Source organism: Artibeus jamaicensis, unplaced genomic scaffold (genome assembly GCF_021234435.1).
Source record: "Artibeus jamaicensis isolate MK-2021 breed Jamaican fruit bat unplaced genomic scaffold, CSHL_Jam_final contig_465, whole genome shotgun sequence".
Lineage (NCBI taxonomy): Eukaryota > Metazoa > Chordata > Mammalia > Chiroptera > Phyllostomidae > Artibeus > Artibeus jamaicensis.
In genome coordinates this window covers 21,578,743-21,603,959 of record NW_026521843.1, presented here as the reverse complement: position 1 = coordinate 21,603,959, position 25,217 = coordinate 21,578,743, and the positions used below count along the sequence as shown (strand labels likewise).

Genomic DNA, 25,217 nt, shown 5'->3' with positions numbered 1-25,217 from the left:
TATTTCTCTTCTTCCTTCTTCTTTGCTCTTTTTAAAATAAGAGATGAGGGTGTGCTTTGCTTTATCTAGGAAAATGTTCATATTACCTCTTCTACTTTTACTTAGAAGAAGGAAGAGGAATGTAAGGTAATATAAAGAAGACTAGATCTTAAGTCAAAAGCCGTGGGTTTAAGTCCCATTTGTTACTAATTATCTCTGCCTAATCCTTCAGGGTTAGCTTTTTAGTTTGTACAATGAGGATTATAATACATAATCATCCTATGCCCAGAGGATTCTGTGAAGAATAAATGAGACACCATATATGAAAATGATATCATTACTGAACCAAGGGAGTTCAGCTGCCCACTGCCACCAAAAGGCAAAATCTAGGGCAGAGGCTTGTAAGAAAGGAAAAAGGGTTTTATTTGAACACTGAATAATCTGGTACCATGGGGGACTCCCTGTCTCAAAGCTCATCGACTCCACAAAACTCAGACAACATCCAGTCATCCTAAGCAAGACCAAAACAAAAGGCAGTGCCCAGAATTCCTGTTCCATTTTAAAGTGCCACTTTTTGGAACCTGAGGTGGCTGCTAAGTGGTCATCCAGGTAGCTTAGCTTATTCCCAGTTGCTTTCCAACTTCAGGCTACCTCCTGGAGGCTGTGAGTGGAACTGGCACCGCTGTTGGTCATGCTACTTCTAGGGTCCTGTACTCCCAGGCTGGAGAGTGCACAAAGGCACAGGTGAATGCTCCACGAGGTCAGCACCAGAGAGGGGTGCTCTCCTGGAGGCCGTGGGCCACGTGACTGCTAAGGTCGTGAGCCGCATGGAAAGGACAGTCTAGGACACTACACTGTCCTAGTGCAGGTCCTGAGCAGCGAGCCACAAGCAAGCACAGAACTTACTTTGTTTCCCTGTATTTAAATTAGTTTCAGGTGTGTGATGGACCAGGTGTTTTCTCAGCATGACCAATTAATTTCCTAAACTTTTACTCACTTTGGGTGGTCTACTTCCCAATTAATCTTTTCTTTTCCCCAGGCTAGACTGATAGACCTCTTTGATCTAGCACCTCCACACAATTTTAACTTCTTCTGTGCTTGTGCCTGCCTTCCCTTAGTCCCACTCCCAATCTGTACCTGAAAGGGGTAGGAGGGCTCTGTCCAGTTACCTTGCTAGCCTTGTGCATACTGAGTGTTGAGAACTTCCTCCTGTCATCATCTTGCCTAGGGGTGGAGGAGTGTGCATTGGTTACCTGGGCAGCGTGGTGACACCCACCACAGAGCTGTGAAACTCAGTGTTGTTGCCATGGTCTTGGGTGATCAATGAAATTATTGTCTGTCCGCAACCTCAGTACCCCAAGGAGCCTGGCTTAGTGCAGAAGTGTCCCAGGTTCCCTCTCGTGGCCTACCTTCATCTCCCCCAGCATCCCCTCCTGTTTCCTGCCTCAGTCCACTCCCAGCAGTCTGGACAGCCTGTCTGTCAGTAATCAGTATATTTAACTATACGGTGTTTTCTATGCGTAACTTCTCTGTTTTTTTATGCCCTCTGCTTCCATCAGAGACTCTCAAAGTATCGCTTCCAGATTATTGTTTCCCTGGGCTGCTATTCAGTTGTATTCTGCTGATACAGCCCTGCCATGGATATTATTTGAACTTTAAGAAGATACCCCTTTTTTATTATCCAAACAACTAGTGATGACACGTGCTTTTAGTTACTGTAGTAAAAGAAAATGCCTAAACTTGCATGGTATTTTTTTGTCCTAATAATTTAGAAATTTTGTGTTCCCTTGTGATTTCTATGAGGTAATTGCATTGAGATACTATTTTCCTGTGAAAATAATGTATTTATAGCTCAATGGTAAATAATAACTAATTATGGTGCTTTAAGTTTGTTAGTTATTATATCAGTTTATATATTTTAAAAATCTATAAGCTGATTATTGTAATCATCACCTATGATCTCACTAAAATTCCTAACTATAAACTGGTTTCTTTTTAAGTAACCAAATTTACAAATATCCTGTCTTCCAGTTAGTACAGGACATAGCAATTCTGTGACCAAGTAATGAAGACACAGCTAATGTAAAAATACTTAACCCCATTGAAACATTGGACTAAAAAATTCTTGTAGTTCTTCAGGAAAAAAATATTTCTAAACAAGTAATTGTTTTTTTCACAATAGTCTTGCTAACTTTTATGATATGTTAATTTTCACAGCTGTAGTGTAATAGTCTAACATGCCAAAGGGACTTAACAAATCTAACTCCAGCAATGAATACACATGACTTAGAAGATTTATTGCAGTACTGTATATAAAAAGTGAATGGCTGAAAATTATCCTATTAAAATGTTTAGTAGAACAAAGAGGTTTTTAAAAATATTTTATTTCTTTAATCAAAATAGTTTATTAGATTCAACTAAGAAAATACAGAAACTTACAGCTCTTGGTAGCTGTTGGTTGTTTTTGAAAACTGCGTTTGTTCCTTCTTACTCTTTGCCCTTTGCTGTTTTGATTGTTCTTTGAATTATATTCTGGATAATTTTTCTTCTCTCCATGTCCATCTCTTTCCCTAAGATCATCCTCTTCATCTGATTTTTCTTTACCATCATTATCAGTATTGTCATCATCGTGTCATTTGTTAAGTGTAATAATGATCTTGAAATTATATACACATATAAAATGTGATCAGTTTTGAACTACATAAAGGAAAATGTAAGCAGCAACATTGTGTCAGCATCCAGACACTTTGGGAGGAAAAGCTAATGGGATTAAGAATCATGAACTATTACTGTTTTAGTCAGTGTAAAGAATCTCATCCCCATTTGTGTTATGCCTCTTTTAATGCTTTCTAAAGTGACAGCTTATCTTTTTTTCTAATCTTAGCACCATGTGCAAGCCTTAACTTTTTTGTGTTTGTCTTAATTTCTTAAATTGATTCATAAGCTCAGTTTCTGGAGTGGAACCTTGGATATAAGGAAGAAACTAGTATATGCTTATCACAACAAGCTCCACCCATTCGTATTTACTAATCCTGCTCTCCACTGGTAACCACAGTTCACTTTTCTTCTATGTCTAACTATTAAAAATACAGGAGTTTTTGTTTATTAATTTAAATGACATACTTAATAGACAGTTGTTTTCAACTTGCCATTTAGCTTCCCTCTTTGTTAGTTTATATAGAGGAGATGAGTACCTAGAAACATTTTTCTCAAAGAGTTAGTTTTGTGACTTAATGCCATATTTAGTGTGATCTGATGTTGGCAGTACGTTCAGACTTTTCACCTACAGTTCCAGATACTTCTGTATTTTCCCTGCCCTTTTTTGGTCAGGCATTGAGAACATAGATTTTCTGTCTATAGGATATTGGTGATGATCCCTCCAGATTCTATCTGATGATCCATCAGGGTCCTGAAAAGGGAGGAATCAAGCCTGTAAGCAAAGGAAGGTGGGTTAGGCATTGCATTTGTATCTGGTACTATGGAGATCAGCACCTTCTGTCGGTGTAAACTCTTCAGAGACACTTCTAACTTAGTGTGCCTGCCCAGAGAAAATTAGAACAAATTATTACCATATGGTAATAATCTGGTTTGTGAATACTTATAAAAGAATATGCCTTCAGCGTGGGTTTTCTGTTCACATTCTGTCAAATTGATCTTGCTGTTTATGTTTGTCTAATAGCTTCGCTAGTTGGTATTGGGAAATGCTGTAAAAATAAAAGTATTTCTTGATTTTAGGGAAATTACTAAATAGTTAAACCATTTATTCTAGCATCATTAAAGAATCCTTGATTTCTCCTATTCAGTTTTTATGTATACCAGAACAGTTAAGGCAGATTAGGTTTTATGCACTGTGCCAGCTTTCTGCAGTTGATAGGGCTTCCTGGAGTGCTGCATTGGAGAAGGGTTTCTGAGGCTGTATCTGGTCTTAGATGAACAAACAAGCAAGCAAAATAGAACCAGAGACATTAAAAATTAAGAACAATCTGACAGTAACCAGAGGGGAGGTGGGAGGGGATAATGGGGGGATGAGGGTAGGGTTTTCAGGAACAACTATAAAGGCCACATAGACAAAACCAAGGGTGGGTGGAAGCAGGGTGGAGATAGCTGGGTCAGGGCGGGAGTGGTGGAGGGTAAATGCAGACAACTGTAACTGAACAATAAAATAATTTTTTTAAATGCCATACATATATACCTTATTTTTTCTGTCTCTGAACTTTTCATGTATGTGGAGTCTTTGGCTCTCATGTATATGAGGTTCCCCTATGTACACATATAATTAAATTTGGTTATTTTTCCTCTTGTTAAAGAAAAAGAAAAGTACTGTGATTGACAAGTAGTATTAGTCACAAGCATGAGAACAGGGCCACCAAGTCAGGTAATGTTATCTCTTAGAATCTAGTTGGAGAGTCTTCAGTTTGTCCCATTGATCTGTTTGTTGAACCATTATAATTTTAAATTACTCAAAATAGTGTGGTGATCAAGTTTGATCAGATTATGCTATTTTTATTTTATTTTTATTACGAAGTAAAAAAGCTGAGATCTGGAGAAGCTGAGATGCTCAGTCCATGTAATCAAAAGAAGCTGCAAAGCAGTAGTGCTAATTTCTTTGGACTCCTGGTGTGGTGACCAAAAAGGAGAATTTTCATAAATAGTATTGGCATATAGATCTCAAAAATCATATCTGCATGGATTAAGCCTAAGTTTTAATCTTCCAACTGGATTTGTGATTCCAGAGATGTTCCTAAATATATAAAAACAAGACATAACAGCCCTTACTAGATTTTCTGTTAAATCTAAGTCAAGTCTTACTCTGAAACATCAATATTTTAGGAAAAACTTGAATATATAGAGACTTATTAGAGAATATTGATGCAAGGTTGAGACAGTAGAAATAATAATGTGAACCCCAAAACCCCACCACCAACAGAATACCTTCTAAGTCTTGAGGCAAGAATTACTGAGTTTGTACTTTTTGTGAATGTAAGTTTTGTAAGGCAACGATGTATTAGAGCTAAAATTTATCATGGTTATATTCTGAAAGCTCTTGCAATGATTTATGAAGTGTTTTCTTTCTTTAGTTAGATTAGAATGTCTGTACACTGCACAAACTGCATCCAAGAAATATAAGATTAGGTTGTAGTTTTAATAATACAGTATTTTGAAGACATATCTGTAATTTAAATGCATGTCTTATATACCAGTGTTTTCAATATGTGCTTCTATTAGTTTATTTAAAACAAGCCATCATTGAACAAAATTTAAATTACTACTTTAAAATGTGTAATGTGTATATTTTTTAAAGTGACATCTGTGTTTCCCACTGCTGAATAGGTATTACAGTTACTTAACAAAATAAAGTTACACTTTTGGAAGAAAACAATAATTGGGGTTCCTCATACAATGGTAAAGGGATACCTTCCCCTTTATTTTAATTAATTTCATAATATATTTCAATGTAGCATATTTTTTTCCATTAGATTGTTAGGAAAAAAGCATTGCCTGATAGCAGTGAAGATCGAGATACAGAAGAAGCTCTAAAGGAATTTGACTTCTTGGTTACGTCGGAGGAAGGCGACAGTGAATCTAGAAGTGCAGGCGATGGAACAGACTGGGGTAAGGAAGGCACCGGGTCCAGCCCGAGGTCTTACATAAAGAGAGAAACGGATATTTCACCCAGAGGGCAACACCTTGAAGAACACCGTAATCTCTTACAGTGTTGAAATGTTGGACAGCCTATGAACTTTTTATTCCTGTCACCTTTTGTCTAGAGGGTATTGTGTGTGTTAGTGTTTAAAGAAGTTTACACAACTAATTACCTCATTTAAAAAAACGTAAGTGATGCAAAATGAAAGTAATTTGAACTTATATATAGAATGGTCTCTTATTTTCTGCCTAGACAGAACTTGCAAATCTAGATTTTGTGGAAATTGAGTATGACAATGCATTAGAGCAGCAATTTTCAACCAGTGTGCCACAAAAATTTGTAAAACATGCAGTACCTGATTTTTTTAGTTCGGGCACTGACCTCTTTTCCCTTAGATTGTCAAATTAAAAAATGACAACAGCCAACACAACAATAGCCATTTGGTGTGAATGAATCAAAATTATACCTATTTTTGTCGGATAAGCAAAAAATAATAGTATTTTAGTAATTTGTTTATGTGTGCCACAGAATGAAAAAGGTTGAAAATCGCTGCATTGGAAGATTTTAAAGATGTTATCTGTGGCATCATCTGTGCAAAAAAGAAGTATAAGTTAAAAAATTATAGTTATTCATTCTAGTCAAGTTACATCAGTTTATAGAAAGCATCAAATTTTTTGTGTGCAAATTGTTATAAACATTTTTAATATCTTAAACACTTAACAGGTATTTTGGAATGAGAGAAAAATTATCTTCAGAACACCCTTAGTTTGTAGTCTATGCACTTTAATGGCAGATTTCCATTCAGGGATTCTGATAATTCTAATACCATTTCTTTTCCTTTTTCATGGCAAATATTTGAAGGATTATTTGGGATAATTACTTGAAGTCATAGTATGAAAAATATAATGACTTTTAGTCACAACTTTTTTCCCCCCAGTGGAACAAAGTTTGGAAACCAGGGGAAGTTAAAGTGAAATGAATCTCTCTTCTGTCTTGTTCCCTAATGAGCTTATATATCAAGTTATTCAGATATTTCAGGCAGCAATTCTGCCAATATTGCTAGATCCACTGTGCTGCACAGTGGTCTTTCTTTGAGGAGTCATACATCTGCATAAGTAATACTTGCCTCTTACTGGGATTCATTCTTCTAAAAAGACAGCTGTATTGTCCCTTGTGTAACTTCCTTTGCTTTAAGGTGTGAGTCGTGTCCCATTATATTATATGGTACATGTGTGTACATTTTAACCTAACTTGCTATGAAGTTACTGCTGAAAACATGAGTGGCTGTTCTCACATCTGATGTCTCACCCTTTTAGTAAAGTACTGGACATTTCTGTTTATGAATATGAGTGAATGGAATCTTTCAATGAGCTGGAGGTTTCTTTACCAGTGTTGTAAGGATTTTATAATTCTAATTCAAAGCATTTCACTTTTAAGCAATTAAAAAGATGCTTCCATTCCTGTGTAGTTGAAGGGACCTTTAAACCATTTTAAGTGCTTCTTTTATTCCTCATCAGCCCCCCCCCTTAAAAAGTAAATATGTTTAGGTTCAGAATCTTGTTAGTTTTTGCCAAAAATAGATTTTACCGCACATCTTCTGTGACTTTCCATTGCTCTTACTAATATGAGTCTGGTTAAGATTATGTATGATAAGGCTGATTTTTCTTAAGACTAATATTTGTTTTTAAAAAAACTGAAGGCATTTTAGTATGCAGAAGCCAACCAATTTAATTAATTAGCAGACCTGACTGATGAAAATTAACATTTTTCTTTTCTTTTTTATTTTTTCTCTTTCTTTTTCCTTTTTTAAAAATTGTTGTTCAAGTACAGTTGTCTCCATTTTCCTTCCACCACTCCCACCTACCGCAAGAAAATTGCTAAATCTTTCTGGAAAAATAGGTTTTTTATTGATAGATTATAGTTTAGTCTATAAAAATGTTGAGGCTCTTTGAAGAAAATTGTGTTTAGTATTTTCACAGGTCTGATAACCAGTGTGTTTGTTTGTTTATGATCCTCACCCAAGGATATGTTTAGGGATTTTAGAGAAAGAGGAATGGGGTTGGGGGAGGCAGAGATAGAGAAACATTGATGCGGGAGAGAAAGAAACAGTGATCTGTTGCCTTCCGCACACTCCCCGACTGGGGATTGAACTTGCAACCTAGCTATGTGCCCTAACCAGGAATTGAACCCTCAGTCTTTTGATGTATGAGATGATATTCCAACCAACTGAGCCACCCAGCCAGGGTATAACCAGTTTTTTAAAACTGTGGATTGGAACTTGTTAAAAATAGACATATTACTGTTTATTCCAGGCAGTCATTCAACAAATACTGATCAAATGCCTTCTATTTACCAGTCTTCTAGGTGAGAATCCTTATCTCTGTTGTCCCTGCAGTCTACTAAGGACAATATATAGGCAATAAGCGATAAACATGATGCATGATATAGTATGTCAGAAGGTGGTAAAAGCTATGGAAAACAGAAAAAGAAGAATCGAATAAGGGGGATAAAGAGTTCTGGTGTCGATATGGGGTGGGGGAAACAGGTTGCAATTTAAAATAAAGTGGTCATGTAAGTGCCAAGAGAGGGTAACATTTGAGCAAAAACTTGAAATAAGATTGGTAAAAATAAGGAAGATAAGGAAGTTAGGCATATAGTATCTGGGGAAAGCGTTCAGGAAGCATAGAGCCAGAATAAATGCCCTAAGATAGCAGTAGCCCTGGTATGACTGAGGAATTCCAGGAAAGCAGAGCGGCTGGAACAGAGTTTCTCTAAGGGCAATATAGTAAGTAGCAACCAAATCATGTAGACCACTGGTTACCAGTGGGTTACAGAGACCACTAGTGAGATGGGGAACCATGGGAGGGTTTTGGACACAGGATGGCAGGATCTGATTTTTATTTTAAAGCATTATCTGACTGCTGTGTTGAGAACCCAGGGCAACCAGTATGGATAATTGGCTTGGTGGGGAGAGAGGACAACTGTTGCCGTGATTCTAGCAAGAAGGAGTGTGGTTAGACAAGTAGTAGACATGCTGAATAGTAGTCAGATTCTAGATGTGTTTTGAAGGTAGGGAAAACAGTATTTACTAAAATAGTTGATGTTGGGTGAAAGAGGGGGTTTGGTCTGAGCAAATGGAAGTGTGGAATTGCCATCAATAAAGTGGGGAATCCTGTGGATGAAACAGATTGGATGCGGGAGGTTGGCAACTTGGCTTTCTGTGTGTAGTTTGAGATACTATGAGACTTCCTAATGGAAGTGTGGAATGAACTGTTGGATACATGAGTCTTGAATTCAAAGGAGAGTTTTTAACTAACATATAACATTATAGAGTATACAAATTATTTCATAGTAAGTATAAAATATATAACATTCTGCATATTTTCTTTTGAAAGAGTAAAAAGAATTTCTTTTCTGCTAGAATCTCTGTTTTCTTTTTAAAGAATTTATAAACTAACAAATCAGATTGTTTTAAATTTTGAATGCAGGTTGATTGTGAAGCTTTCAAGTATTCCTTGAGTCGTGTAAAATAAAAGTGTTGATGAACACATGCCAAAAAAGTAAAATTTTTGAGATGAAAAGATTATTGAAGACTATTTTGTAGACTCTCTTAGTAATAATTGCTAATTACATAAGTTAACTAAAAATATTTGTGATTCAGCCCTAATTGAATTCAGAAAATGGAATAAAAATGAGGGGTTCCTGATTGTAGAGTTTTGGGGCTCAATTTACTAAAAGTCACTCATATCTTTCAGGGTGTTTTTTTTTTCTGTGTCTCTTTCAAGAGAAATTTAATTTTACCTAGGAAATAGAATTGGTCTCTGTTTCTTATATATTGTATTTTGTGTGACATACGGGTAATGTCTTTTTAAAATTAATGTTATTATGGGGAAAATGTTCATCATGTCATTTATTGACATAACAGTGAATTGACTTACAGTGTTCAGTATTTTATTGAAAAAGGCTGTTTCATTTGTTTCACTTTATTTAGAAAAGGAAGACCAGTGTCTCATGCCTGAAGCTTGGAATGTGGACCAGGGAGTAATTACCAAACTCAAGGAACAATACAAAAAGGAGAGAAAGGGGAAAAAGGGGGTGAAGAGTAAGTGGAAAACATTGTATCTATAATTCATAAATCTTGCCTCTTTCATATTCCCCAATTTTTTTCAATGTTTTCCTAAAACTACTTACTCTTTCTTTCTACTCCTGACCTCTTTCTTTTTCACCTGCTCTCAGGGGTTGAAATTAAATGGTTAGCTATTTAATTATGAACTTAAACAATCAAAATAAAACAAAACTATGCATATGATTATGGAATGATGATATACTAATAGTGAATCCCCAGCCTCATGAGAGTGTGGGACTATGTATTTAAATATACTGATAATTTGGTTTTTATAAAATATATGTGCTTAATTACAATAATGACTTTTCACTGTTGACAATTTTAGATGATTTTAAATTTCATTTAGTATGACACACTGGCAATCCACCAAAATTATTGCTTATAAATTGTAGAATTGGAGACAGAAAGTTAATTTCTACCCCTGGATATTCTATGTGTTCATAATGCACAGTTCGTGTGGCTTCACCATTATATGCTATACAGGGCACAGATACACAATTTCTAAACGTACTTGTTTTCTAATTTAACACTTTCGGCCAGTTTCATTTATAATGTTACCAATGAGCTTTTTTTTTCCCAAGAAAATGTGTGCCACATCAAAAAAATAGAAGCTAAAATTAAATTTCTAGCCCTGTGAATCATATATAATTCATTAAAAGTATTAATAAAGTTTAGCAATAGATTTAGTTAAGCATGTAAAATGAAATACAATAGCTTTCAAACACCCCTAAAAACCTTAAATATCTTTTTAGGAGAGCAAGCTTAAACTATCTCCTCGCGCTTCCACTCATTAACAATATGAATTTGGGTCCTTTTTTATGGCAGTAGGAATTTCATCCTTTGGGATATTAAAGTAGTGTAAGGTGAGATTAAAATCCAGGTTAATGAAACATGTGTTTAAAAGTTGCAAAAGACTGGAAGGATATTTTTTTCTTTTTATACTGATGCTAAAGCTTATCAAAGACCAGTAATTCCTGTTAGGACATTCTTTTATAAGCTAGTAATTACTGGAAAACATTTAAATCTTTATTTAAAATATTTTAGAATTTACAAGTATTTAGCCTGAATGCTTAAAAGACAGTGGCCATTATTGATATTATCATACCAGCCATTACATAACTGAGAGATGATATCATTTAGTCTTATCTGAATATAAGTTAAATCAATATAAATATTAAAACAAGAATATTTATAACTTTTATCCAAATAAACTTATAAAAATTAATGTTAACAAACAATAGTGAGGCATGATTTGTTATGGATTTTCAGAATCATGATGAAACCAACTTAACTGAAATTTTGTGGAAAATTTGTACATCATACATGAGAAACAAGGAGAATATTTTAATTTTTAGACTGACTTAAAGTTGATGTATTTCTTTAAGTCATTATGTTATAATAATGTCTTGAAATGTGAAAGATTTTTAGATTGGAATGATATAGGACATGTGTAAAATCCACCAACTACTATATGGATTTTTTGGTTCTTATCAAATTATATCAAGGCATCACTGTAGTTGAAATTTAGCACTTAAGATCTAAAACTGCACCATTTGACTGGAACAGTATTCCTATTAATAGAAATTACCAGATTTCCTGAATCTGGGGATTATGATCAGTATTCATGCATAAAGCAAAGTTTCTTGGCATGATGAAGGAAAATGACTCCGTGAGGGGTGACCCCCCTCCCAAATCTGGAATTATCTTCTGAAGGGTGGGCCCTTTGTAGTACAGGCTTCCCCAACTAGGTGAGTGTTCTAGGAACCCATCCATATCCAGTGTACCAGCTGATGTTGTTGGGAGAGACTGTGTTGGGACTCATTGAATTTTTTTTGAAGACTTTCAATGCATTTACTGATTTCATAATGGTTGTACAAAGTCACCTGTGCACACCGCACTGAGTGTTCCGCAGTCCCCCACACCCCACCCTTTCTGTACACTTGATCTCACCCTGAGTGACTTTTTTTTGTTTCCCTGGATGAAAAAAGTCCTCGAAAGGAAATGCTTTGCCCCTGTGCAAAATGTCAAACAAACAAACAAACAAACACAGTAGTAGTGAAAGGTATCAAAATTGACAAATTTAAAAACTTTTGAGCAGTGGAGAAAATGTCTTGATAGGTGTATTTCATCAAATGGAGAGTGCTTTGAAGGTGACTGAAGTTTAGACATGTGAGAATAAATACACAATTTTTTATTAATAAATTCCAGGTTTTTTGGGGGGTCCCCTCTCCTATGGGGAGAAGTTTTAATGTCTTTCACTGAAGATAGACTAGACTGAGGCTCAGCACGTTTTGTTTGCATTGTCAGTTCATATTACCTGGATGAATGGTAGTCTAGGAACAAGTCGCAGTGATAAAAACAGAACTGAAGCAAAGCTTTGAATTGAGAAATGAAGAATGAATTCATAATTCACCATATTAATTAAACTGTTTATTCATTGGAAAAGTTTTAATTCTTTTAATATGTTCTAAGTAGAAATATTTCCAGTCAAATTGTGTACTCCAGTCTCATTGTCTTGAAATATATTTTTAGGTATTAGTTAAAATTGCTTGTACTGGTTTAGGAAAAAAACCGTAACAGACTATGGGTAAGATTTCCCATTCTTAATTAAACTTATAACAGGAAAAACTACCGAAGATCTGTTTCAGCCTCTATCCTATATAAAACAGTCAAAACAGGGATGTGAGAGAATGAAGGATCAAACTTCTGGTAAGTAATCAGCAGGGCATGAGACTTCACCTTGGGTACCATAGCTTCAAGATGTAAGGCAATGGATGCAACTTAATTTAAACAAACAAAGTGATATTACTGTTTAATTCAGTACATAGCAGTAGCTTCACCATCTGTGGTGTCTGTCTAAATTAAGAGTAATATCAAGGATTATAGAATATTATTTTTAATGGTCTAAATTGCATATGAGCATTTTTCCATGTAAACAGTGATGTTATTCCCTTAATTTTTAAAATACCTATATGTGTAAAATATAAGTCTTTTCAAGAAATATACTTTTAAAATAACTTGAAAACTTGAAAAATAATTACTGTTTAATATAGTAGGGTGGCTTTCAAGGTGAATATTGGACTTGTGAATAAATAAAGTTTTATGGCACCATTTTAATGCAGTTGGATAATTCTATTTCTTCTCTTTTGTTCTCTCCCTCCCTTTTTTGGGCTAGGACCCAACAGGTCAAAACTACAAGATATGCTCGCTAATTTAAGAGATGTTGATGAGCTTCCCTCATTGCAACCATCTGTGGGTTCACCTTCCAGACCTAGCAGCTCCAGGCTTCCTGAACATGAAATAAATAGGGCAGACGAAGGTGAGTATTTAAGACACTCTGGAGCACAACATTTGGATATACATATCTAAATTCATATTAGAAAGGACTCTCTAAAAGAGGAATTGCGGTCGACCAATATTTGATCTATATATTCCCCAAATGTAGGTTTTCTTACATTCAGTGGGGTTTGACTCCAGTTCAGTCTTTAAGACTTAAAAAGGGGTGTATACACATCAAAAACAACTCTAAAGTCTATCTTTGCAGTTTCAGGTAAAGCTTCCTTTGCCTGTGTGTGCTGTATACATTTATAACTTTATTTTTTATGGTATTAATTTAAGAAGGAAAGCCACACTTAAGAGGCGCTGTAGTAAGTTCTAGAGAATCTTATTAATGAAATAAGGTTATGCCTATTGTTGCTTTCTCTCACTTCAGCCCTCAAATCTGCTGGTTTAGTTATTGGTACCTGTTTTCAGGTTGTGCTTGACCATTTCTAGAGCATTAGCTAAATTAGCCCAAACAATATGTTTGGTCAGATTCCACAACTCTTAGTCTTTATTTGAATAGTAATTTTTGTTTAACTCCTGAATAATCTTATCTGAGAATACTAGAAATGGAAACAAAACAAAACACCAGACTGAAGACTTAGTCTCATAGTTTTACATGAGTCATTTGGTTGAAATTTTGGCACAAAAATTGCTTTTCTAATTTAAACAATCCCCTCATCAATTGTAAATGTTTAGAGTTCTTTGAATTCCCCCAGAGGATATATGGTATGTTCTGGTAAAACCCATTTTTTGAAATTATTACTGCTTTATTGTGTGGTAATTTGAAAATGTCTTAATTTGTACTCTCCTCTGTTCTTACAAGGATTTTAAGTAGAGTTTCTACACAGACTAATTAATATGTTGATTTGTTACTCTTAAGGAAAACTTAATTTACTTCTTTAACAGTCAAAGTTTACTAAATTCATCTAATTAACTCAAATATTTGTCATCAGTAAAGTAACTAGTTATAGAAAACTACTGGAAGACTATCCATGAGTTTGTCAGAATAATTTGCATTGAAAACAAGTGATGTTTTATTATTGGCCAAATTAAGTCAAATCATTATTTTATATAATAAATTTGGCATTTTACTTTTAACTGGTTCTTCTGTGATAACGACTGAAGGGATTACATTGATATGTCCAGTATTATAACATAAGGATATTTATATTTATCACCACATAAATCTGACATCTTGAAATGTACTTGGAAACTAAAGAGAAGTGTTCAAATGGACACTTACAGTTTTTTTGTTTGAAATAAATATTCTTTAGTGAAGTATAGCATGCCTACAGAAAACTGCTCAAGTCACAAAAGTGTAGCTCAGTGAATTATTATAAAGTGAACCCAACCATGTCACTGCTGCATCAAGGAGTAGAGCAGAGCATGGCCAGGGCCCTAGAAATCCTGCCAGTGCTGCCTTCTGATCACCGCCCCTTCTCCTCTGCAGAGGTAATCCTCAATTCTGTCCTCACGAACAAGTTTGCCTCATAGGCACATTTTACCATTGTAACCATTTTCATTTGAAATTTTCTTTTTTTTTTAAGTGTATTTCATTGGTTATGCTATTACAGTTGTTCCATTTTTTTCTCCCATTGATTCCCCTATGCCCTGTACCTCCCTCCCACCAGTATTGCACCCACCCCCCCTTAGGTCGTGTCCATGGGCGTACATATAAGTTCTTTGGCTTCTCCATTTCCCATACTATTCTTAACCTCCCCCTGTCTAATTTGTATGTACCATTTATGCTTCTTATTCCCTGTACCTATCCCCTCCCCTCCCCGCATAACCCTCCATTTGATCTCCATTTCTGTGATTCTGTTCCTCTTGTAGTTGTTTGCTTAGTTTTCGTATTTAGGTTCAGCTATTGATAGTTTTGAGTTTGTTGTCATGTTACTGTTCATAGTTTTTGATCTTCTTTTTCTTAGATAAGTCCCTTTAACATTTCATATAATAAGGGCTTGGTGATGATGAGCTCCTTTAACTTGACCTTCTGGGAAACACTTTACCTGCCCTTCCAATCTAAATGATAGATTTGCTGGGTAGAGTAATCTTGGATGGAGGACCTTACCTTTCATTACTTGGAATACTTATTTCCAGCCTCTTCTTGCATGCAAGGTTTCTTCTGAGAAATCATCTGATAGCCTTATGGGAGCTCCTTTATAGGTAACTATCTCCTTTTCTCTTGCTGCTTTTAAAATTCTCTCCTTATCCTTTAATCTTGGCTAATGTAATTATCATGTGCCTTGGTGCGTGCTTCCTTGGATCCAACTTCTTTGGGACTCTCTGAGCTTCCTGGAATTCCTGGAAGTCTATTTCCTATACCAGATTAGGGAAGTTCTCCCTCATTATTTTTTCAGATAAATTTTCAATTTCTTCCCCTTTCTCTTCTCCTTCTGGCACCCCTGTGATTTGCATATTGGAACATTTAAAGTAAACCTCTCCTCAGTTTTTTGAATCTTGTTTCTTCATTCTGTTTTGGTTGAATGTTTTTTCCTTCTGGTCCAAATTGTTGATTTGAGTCTCAGTTTCCTTCCCTTCACTGTTGGTTCTCTGTATATTTTGCTTTATTTCATTCTACATCTGATAGGTTGGCTATCTCTTCTTCACTTAGTTCTGTATTTGGAGCTTTGATCTGTTCTTTCATTCGGGCCATATTTCCTTGTCTCGGTACACCTGTTACATTGTAAGGGGCAGAGCCTTAGGTATTTGCCAGGGTGCAGCAACCCATGTCGCTTAGTTGTGGTGCTGTGTGTGGGGAAGGGGTCTCCGAGAGGAAACAATGCCACTTGTTCTTGCTGTCCACAAGCAAATTGGACCCGTCTGTTGCTGCTTCCCAGGTGGGTGGGTTTGTGTATGTTCTACAACCCTGTGGGCCTCTCCCACAAACTCTCCTGTGAGGCTTGGAGTTTTTCCCGCTCCTGCAACCTCCATAGGATTTTACAGCCAGAGGTTTTGGGGCTTTATTTACCCATGCTTGAACCCTGGGTTGCATGGTCTGTCTATCTCCCCAGTTGTTCCTACCAGTTAATCTTAAGGCAAGTGTCAGACTGCCCAGTCCACCAGCTGCCACCGTCCTCCAGCCACCTCCCTGTTGCATGTCCTCTGCACCCTGGCTGCCCGTCTCTGCATCGCCTACCAGTGTGCAGGAATGTTTCTTCAGTTGAATTTCTGGAAGTTCTGGTTATTTTTTATTTTTAAATTTGTTGTCCTTCTTTTGGTTTTATTAGGAAGCAAAGTGTATCTACCTACGCCGCCATCTTGGCTGGAAGTCTGAAATTTTCTGTATTTCTCCAGATTATAGAATTAACAATTTTATTTGAATCATACCAGGAATATCCGGAATCACTTGTTATATATGTTTAATAGTCGATGGAAATAATTTGTGTAATTACCATGAATTATCAAATGAGGAAAACCGATTCACATTTTTTTATGTGTAGTGAAAAACAAAGAATAAAACTGTTGGGTTCATTTGATGTTTTACTTTTCTACAATAATTAGATGATACATTTAGCTATGGTTATATATGGAAAAAGCAACCAGTTCTTCAAGATTTTCTGCACACTGAATTTTATTGCATTTAAAAGCATTAAAAAATAATCAGACATGCCTTTATGAGACTAATTGTCGACTCTTTAGAAGTGCTTTTATGTTTCTTGTGTCTTCTTTCAGTGGAAGCACTCACATTTCCTCCTTCTTCTGGGAAGTCATTCATTATGGGAGCAGATGAAGCTCTTGAAAATGAACTGGGACTTGGAGAATTGGCAGGCCTTACAGTTGCCAATGAAGCAGATACACTAACTTATGATGTAAGTGATAGTTTTGTTTTTTATTGTTTTTACTCATTTTTTAAAGTAAAAAGTTAATTTTATAGAAAAGGATGGCAATAAAGAAGCAAAGGTATAGAGTTTTGTTTGTGAGGGGCGGCCAACACCCTCAGGGCCCCTCAGGCCGCCATGGATGAGAATAAGTCTACCAAGACATGATCTGTTTGGGGCGGAAATGTGGCCAATCTCTGAAAGGAGAAGGGCCAAGAGCCTTTTCCTCAATGGGCTTTTATTGGGTATTTTTGCACAGGAATACAGGTAAAGCTCATTAATCATTGTGAGGCAATAAGGATCAAATAATAGATAACAAAGAACTCTGAGGGCCTATTTTGATTCAGGATCAAATAGCTAAAGAGCTATAAAACTTTGAGGAACAAATTCACTTCTTGCTTGGACCCTTATTAATTGAGAGCATTCTAAACAAAGTAGGTTTTACAGGATTTTACATATTATTTCTTATGCCTGATTGCCCTAGGGAACCTGCACTTTCCAGTACCAGGGGTATCCACCACCAGCATTGTTTCAGGCTTAAGTCATTGTCTCAGGCTTAAGTCAGGCAGGGGTAGTATGGCAGCCAAAAGATTAGGAGACTTCTCGAAGACAGAATGAGGACTCAGGCTATGTCAAAGCCGAGAGGCGAGGGTTCATCACCCCCTTTTGCTGTAGCCCCCCAGGTCCTTCCCTGGGGCCTCCCCATGATTGTGCCTGTCTTAGGTCATTCCCCCCTTGGGGAATCTTACCTGTCATTGGCTAACTGATCAAGCATTGGGGGCCAATTATGGATGAAGAAAAAGGAGCAGAAGTGGTACCCATGCCAGGGAGATAAGCCTTGTCTCCTTAGTGGCTTATGGTCTGAAGGTTGCTCACTCAGCCTTAGCCATGGGGGGTTACAACTTCTGAAAACAGCCAGGGTGGTTCCCAACATTCATTCATTTTAATTACAAACTTTGAAAACTTGAATATATTATCAAGATAAATGATAATTTCCACTTCATATAGAGATTAAAATTATGGGCTCTACCTAAACCTGTAAGTTGGTATTGCTTGTTTATTGCTTTTAGATAAAGGAAGGAATTCCCTTTTCCATTACTAAATTTGGGTTTTGTTTTATGTTTTAGGGCATCAGTGGTTAATTGAAATTCATGTCTGCCTAACAGTATCATTTGCCTTGCTTCTTTAGTATGTTAATACCCTGCTGAGAATTGATTTTAGCTGTTATTGGGCAGAAATGTATGTAGGGTTCTTTGCAGGTATTGAGGCTCACCCATCAGTGATTTGGACTGAAATTGAAATCTTTATACCTTTATGAATCCCAAACATTTATTTTGTAAATGCATATATACTTGTTCATCATAATAAATATCAGAAAATAGTTATTTTATACACTGTTTACAACCTATTTTATATCTTCAGTAATATCCTCTCACTTTTCTACCTCATTATCTTTGTTGAAGAATACAACAAAGATCCGTCCTTAGGCATGTTGGCCAGATGCCTAAGTAGACCACAGACATGATAAGAAAGTACTCAGAGGAGGAGCCCTCACCATCATTCCCCTTCCTGCAGATCCCAAACTCTTACTGCCTGTGCTAAGTCCATTAGTAGGTGTTTTGGTTTCTATCTCCAGAAACAGAAGAAATCCATATGGTTCTTTTTGCCTCCCAACCTAGTCCATTTTTTCTTTACCTTAAACTACATAATAACGTAATCTAAACAGACTCCTTTTACTCCATTTTTTCCATTTGTGATACAGATTTTTTTCCCCAGCATTTTGGTATTGTATTTTATATATGTCTTTTAAAAACACCATTTAGTTGACTTTACTTTTGTTTTTTTCATCTAACATTTGACAAACTTTTGAATTGGAGCATTTAGTTCATTTCTTTCTAAAGCAGTGAATGATATCTTTACATTTAACCATGCTATCTATTTGTGCCACCTGTTCTGTGTTGCTTTTTATCCTACTTTTGTCTGTATTGGGATTTATTATTTTTTATTATTCGCCCTTTCCCCCATTACTTGGAGTTTATACACTTTTTCATTACTTTTTTAATCATTACCTTAGAGGTTACAACACACATCCTTATCAAAATTTTACAAGCACATACCTTTTGAGCACTTATAACTCTATATTAAAAGTTCCCATGCTGTGTATATGTCATTCTTGTTACATATTTTATTTATATATTTATCTCTCACAAGATACTGTTTTGTACATTCAGTATTCAGTGAGATTTTCTGTTTACCTTATCCATTTTGCTTTTTTCCATTCTCCCCTGCGTGTCTGACTGTCCATTTGGGATCACTTTCCTTTTATTCTATGAACACTTAATACTTCTTTCTTTCTTCAGTGAAGATCTAACTATTGCCCAATTCTCTGTTCCTGATTTTCTTAAATTTTCCTTATTTCACCCGGTTGGGTTAACTTACCTCTAATACTGAATTCCAGTTGGCAAGGTTTCTTCTTTTTTTTTAAGCACTCTAAATATGTTATTTCATTGTTCTTCAATTATAGTCTGATTTTTTTCCCCTTTGATATTTCTTTGTCTTATCTGCCAAGGATTAATTTTCTTTTAGTTAACCTACTTTTATTTTCATTGCTGTTCATTACAGTTGTTCCCTTTTCCCCCCATTACTCTCCCCCTCCCTACCCACTCCCCACCCACCAAATTCAGTCCTTTCCACTGTTGTCTTTGTCCATGGGCCCTGTATACATGTTCCTTGACTTGACTCTTCCCCTTCATTTCCCCATGACCCCCCTCTTCCCTGCTCTCTGGTCACTGTCAGTTTGTTCTTTATTTCTTTTATATGTCTCTGGTTCTGTTTTACACACTCGTTTGCTTTGTTGATTAGGTTCCACTTGTGTGTAAGATGATATGGCATTTGCTTTTCGCTGCTTGGCTTATTTCCCTTAGTATAATGCTGTCTAGTTCCATCCATGCTGATGCCAAGAGTAGGAGCTCCTTCTTTATTTCTGCTGTGTAGTATTCCATTGGTAAATGTACCACAGATTTTTGATCCACTCATTTACTGATGGGCACTTAGGCTGTTTCCAGCACCTTGCTATTGTAAATAACACTGCCATGAACCTTGGGGTGCACAGGTTCTTTTGAGTTGGTGTTTCAAGATTCTTAGCATATAATCCCAGTACTGCAATTTCCAGGTCAAAAGGCAGTTCCATTTTTAGTTTTCTGAGAAAATTCCATACTGTTTCCCATAGTGGCTGCATCAGTCTGCATCCCGCCAACAGTGTAGTGGGGTTCCCTTTCCTCCACAGCCTCACCAGCACTTGTTGTTTGTTGATTTGGTCATGATGGCCATTCTGCCCAGTATGAAGTGGTATCTCATTGTGGTTTTAATTTGCATTTCTGTGATGGCTAGTGATGCTGAGCATCCTTTCACATGTCTCTAGGCCCTCGCTATGTCCTCCTTGGAGAAGTATCTGCTCAGGTCCTTTGCTCATTTTTTAATTGGGTTCTTTGTCTTTCTGGAGTGGAGTCATGTGAGATCTTTAGAGATCAAACCCCTGTCAGAGGTATCATTGGCAAATATGTTTTTCCATATGGTTGTTTCCCTTTTCATTTTGCTGATGTTTTCTTTAGCCGTGCAGAAGCTTTTCATTTTGGCAAAGTCCCATTTGTTTATTCTTTCCTTTATATCCCTTGCTGTAGGGGACATATTGGTGAAAATATTTATTAACCTTTTGTGGGGTTTTTTTTGAAGTGAACAGATCTTCATGATTTTATTGTCACATAATAAAACAAAAAAATGAAGCTTACATAATAAAACAAAAAATGAAGCTTAGAAGTGGGTTACTTAGCCCTTTCTCTTTTTGTCTCCTCCCAGTTGAAAATGCTCGAATCTCTTCATAGCCAGCATTCTTTTAGATCTGCAGTTTGGCTCAACACATTCAAGCCTCAGCACAATCTTCTTTGTAGTTTTAGCCTTTTTCCAGAAAATCGGCTTAGTCCGCTCACCATAGCCACTCCGCTTCCTGTTATAACACCTCTGCCTCTGTGCATATAGAAAATCCTTGCCCTTCTTGCTCTGTGTTACTTTATGGGGTCGATGCTTGCCACACTTCTTACAGAAAGTCCGGCTGGTTTTAGGAGCGTTCATTATGTTTGCAAGAGCGCTAATAGCACAGAAAAAGCTTATTAACCTTTTGGAAGATTAAATATTAACCTTCTTTTAGTAACCTTCTTAGGTCTTCTTAGTAGAATGTTTTCATCAGCTTTGTAAAGTTTTCAGCCATTTATCTTCAGATACTGCTTTTGCATCCCTATCTTTCTCTTCTTCTAGAACTCTAGTTATAGTGTTAGATCTTTATATATCCTTTGTCTCCTATTCCCTTTTTCAGTATTGCACATCTTTTGATTTTTCATACTTCAGTCCAGATTTTTATGTGACCCATCTTCCAGTTCACTACTTTTCTCTTTAATTTTGTGTAATTTGTAATTAAACTCATCAATTGATGTCTTATTTTTTTTAACATTTTTTTTAGATTTTTAAAATTTATTTATCTTTAGAGGGGAAGGGAAGGAGAGGAGAGAAATATGAATGTATGGTTGCCCCTTGTGAGTCCCCTGCTGGGAACTGGCCTGCAACCCAGGCATGTGCCCTGACTGGGAATCAAACCACGATTGGCTGGTTCGCAGGCCTGCGCTCAATCCACTGAGCTATACCAGGCAGGGCTGATATATTTTTTGCTTCCAGAATTCTTTATTATTTATAGATTTCTCCCAGAATTTTAAACTTTGTCTTTTATTGTCTTGAACATAGTTTGCATGATTATTTTAGATTTTCAATCCGAAGCTCTGTGTTTCTGTTATTATTATGTGTTGTTTCTGCTTATTTTCATTTATGTTGTAGTGTTTTGTATGAACACATATTTTATTATGCCCAAATAACTTTATTTGAAAAATTGTCTGTAGAATAACTTTAGGTCTAAGATGATATCTTCCCCCAGAGAGCATATTTTAATTTGCTTCTTTAGTTTTCTGCGCCAGTAGAAATCTGTATTACCGCACTCCATTTTCAATTTTAGGAATGATCTAAAGCTAATTTACAGTCCCTGTAAGGACTTGTGTGCTTGCAGTTTATGCTCATGTCTAGGATCCGGCCTTTCGAAATCAAAACCCAAAGCAATGTAGGTCACCAAGCCCCATTTTTGGGCAGTTTCTGGACACTAATTTATACCCCCTTGCACTGGCAAACCATCAGAAGCACAGACAGCCCCACCTCTCAGCCATCTATCCCAGAATCAGGAAACACTGTTGGGGGGAAAATTCCAAATATCAGGTTCTCCTTCTTAGGCCTCTGTCTTCCTCTTGATGCAGACCTGGTTTTTCTTCACTATTTTGTTGGTTCTCCAATTCTTTATTTTTTATCTGTTTTTCTACTTGCACTTAGTACAGTTAGTCCCAATGGTCTAGTTCATCATGGCTCCAAGCAGATGTTCCCTTAATACTAACCCCACAAAGAATTTGTTCAATATATAGTGAAGCTCAGTCCTCTTTCAGCTCTAGAGAAAGCTCACTTTTTTCATAATTCTTAATTATTAGAAAACTTAGTGTTATGTATGTCTCTCTGTTTCTAAAAGTAGTTCAGAATTTTATTAAGCATATTAGTAATCTGTTGCTGTATAACAAACTGCCCCAGATTTACAGCTTTAAACAAATGTTTATTATTTCATAGTTTCTCTGGGTCTTGAATCTGGGGTTGGCTTAGCTGTGTGCTTCGGGGTCACTCATGTAGTTGTAGTCTAAGACATTGTCAAGGGCTGTAGTCTTTCATGAAGTCTTGACTTGGGGAAGATCTGCTTCCAGATTCACTCATGTGGTTGTTGGAAGGCCTTGCTTCTTTGCTGGCTATTGGCTGAAGACTAGTTCCTCACTACATGGGCCTGTCTATAGGCTTCTTAGCAGGGCAGCTGGCTTCTCCTGAATGTGATTGCCCTGCAAAGGAGAGGTACGAAGACCCATGAGGGAAGGTCTTTTAACCTAATTTTTTAAAGTGATTTGTTACCACTCTGCTATATGTTATTAGTCTCACAGAGCAGCCCCGTAATGTGGGGTAGGTGTAAATACGAGTAGGTGGGGTTGACTGGGAACCATTATAGTGGCTGCCTGCCTCATTAAGCTATTCAGAAGGAATCTAATTGCTCTTACATATGAGTGCCTTTCAGCTCTTTGAGAAGAGCAGATAGGAGTCAGCTCAGCTTCTCCCCACTTTTCCCACCCCCCCCCCAGGATAACTAGCCCAGATTCTTACATGATATATTGCATAGTATGTTTTGTCTTGGCTTATTGTCCCAGTTTTGACATGTCCCACCCAAATTTTTCTCCAGGTTGTTAAACTTCTGAGTTCTAAATTATAGTTTATATTAAGAGTGTTGCCTCTGAAGCCCGTGTGTTTGGGTTTGAATCCTGAGTCTTCTGCTTACTAGAGGGCAAGTCACTTAATTTCTCTTTTCTTACATATTTAGTCTGTAAAGTGGGGATAATATTAATTCCAACCTCATAAGAGTTTGTGAAGATTGAGTTAACCCATGCTGAGTCTTTTGAATAATATTCAAAATGATGAATACTCAAAATTGCAACTGTTGTTAGTATCTTGTTGGTTTTTGTTATTGGTCCTATTTCTCCGGTGTGTTACCAGTACTTGCCTCACTCTTGCTTAAACCTAGCATGGTTATCAGCCTTGGAGTGTGAAGAGTTCATACACAGTGCTCGTGTAAAGTGCCACGCCAACCTTGTTAGCTGTCCTATTACTTCGAAGAAAAAATTGTGCTTTTATTTTTTTAGCAGTTGAGATGGAGTTTCTGCGAAGGAAAGCTATATAATTATGTGTGTGTTTTACTGATGTAATCTATTTTTATAATATCTAATTGTTTCTTCTAATTTTAATATTTTATATTTTCAGTTCATAAACCTTGTTGCCAATTTGATGAAAAATTTACTTCTTGTTAGCAAGTATTGAAAATCTGAAAAGTACAGTAATATTCTATAATGTTAACATGTTTAAAATTCTTCAATGACCCAAAATTAGTTTCTGTACTATAATTTAGGTTGAAATTACTTGTCTTTTTCAGTCATCCTAGTGAAGATTTATTATCTGATCATATCTCTATACTGAATTGTTACCTGTTTTCTTATTATTTGCCTATTGGTTTGGTTATTTACCTTAAAAATTATAATGCATTGAAAATTGCAAAATGTGATGATTTAATGACAAATCAACAAGAATTAATGTTGAAATGTAGTTATATTCCCAGTGCTGAGCTAAATGTATAGGTATTTTCCTTTTGTTTCTTTCATAGATAGCAAATAATAAAGATGCGTTGAGGAAGACTTGGAACCCTAAGTTTACACTAAGAAGTCACTTCGACGGCGTTCGAGCCCTTGCTTTCCACCCCGTAGAGCCTGTTTTGATAACAGCATCGGAGGATCACACACTGAAAATGTGGAATTTACAGAAAACGGCCCCGGCCAAAAAGTGAGAATATTCTACTTTCACTTTATTTGACAGATTTTAACAGATTTTCAGCAGAAAAGTACTTACTTTATTATTTACTGTTAAATTCCCTGTATATCTCTTCTAGCTTTTTTCTTCGTCACCATATCATGTAATTTAGAGTGTTTCCCTTTGTACTCATAATTTAGCAATCTAGTACTAGGTTGGTATTACTGATGGTTTCCCAGGATTTGTGAATGCCAGTTACAATCCTTATACAGTATTTTAAATGTTTGTATTATTTAGGGAGCCCTTCAAGTGTACTGAGAGTTTCTGTTGTTGCTATAAACAGGAATAGGAGGCATGTTTAATCATCAACCTCCCACCCCAGTCCTGTCCCATTGTTTACGAGCCTTGGACTTACGGAGTGGAAGGGAGGGAAGGCTGATTGGGATAGGTGAGGGACCTCTCTTTGGTCTTGTCTTTTGGCCTTCTGGTACTTTCCATACCCACCAATATGTCTGTACTGAAAGGCAGTGTTGTTGCTGTCATTTAACTGCTAGTCTTGGCTTTGGCCCCTTGGTGTCTCTCTGGGCATGGACAGACAAGAGTTGCTGTAAACCCCTTTACCAGTCACCATGGTAGTCCTGATCCTACTTGTTGGAGTCCTTATTAGAGCTCCTCTCCTTTTTTTCCTTGGGTTACATGGCCCAGAACCCATCAGCTGCCAGCAAGGGCTCTTCTATAGTGTCAGGCATTTCTGCTGTTAGAAGAGTAGAAATGAATTTCAAATGGAGGAGATTACAGAAGTTTTATTACTGGTAGAGGATATCTATGATTAGGGACATTCCTGCTGTGT

At 36.5% G+C, this 25,217-nt stretch overlaps 2 protein-coding genes across 3 annotated transcripts in view; one reads left to right on the top strand and one right to left on the bottom strand.

Moving 5' to 3' along the window:
• STRN (striatin) overlaps window positions 1-25,217 on the top strand; it is an 88,585-nt gene that overhangs the window by 47,653 nt on the left and 15,715 nt on the right. Inside the window, exons 7-12 of one of the 2 annotated variants that reach the window (XM_037165399.2) lie at window positions 5,457-5,592; window positions 9,615-9,725; window positions 12,372-12,458; window positions 12,925-13,068; window positions 16,749-16,885; window positions 24,225-24,400. In XM_037165399.2, the coding sequence (XP_037021294.2) occupies window positions 5,457-5,592; window positions 9,615-9,725; window positions 12,372-12,458; window positions 12,925-13,068; window positions 16,749-16,885; window positions 24,225-24,400 (791 nt within the window). The remainder of the gene's footprint in view (window positions 1-5,456; window positions 5,593-9,614; window positions 9,726-12,371; window positions 12,459-12,924; window positions 13,069-16,748; window positions 16,886-24,224; window positions 24,401-25,217) is intronic. The other variant, XM_037165400.2, reaches the window with a different exon arrangement.
• On the bottom strand, window positions 20,720-21,022 carry LOC119063843 (60S ribosomal protein L36a-like). Its single transcript, XM_053666905.1, has one exon. It carries the CDS (start codon window positions 21,020-21,022, stop codon window positions 20,720-20,722), a length of 303 nt encoding a protein of 100 aa, XP_053522880.1.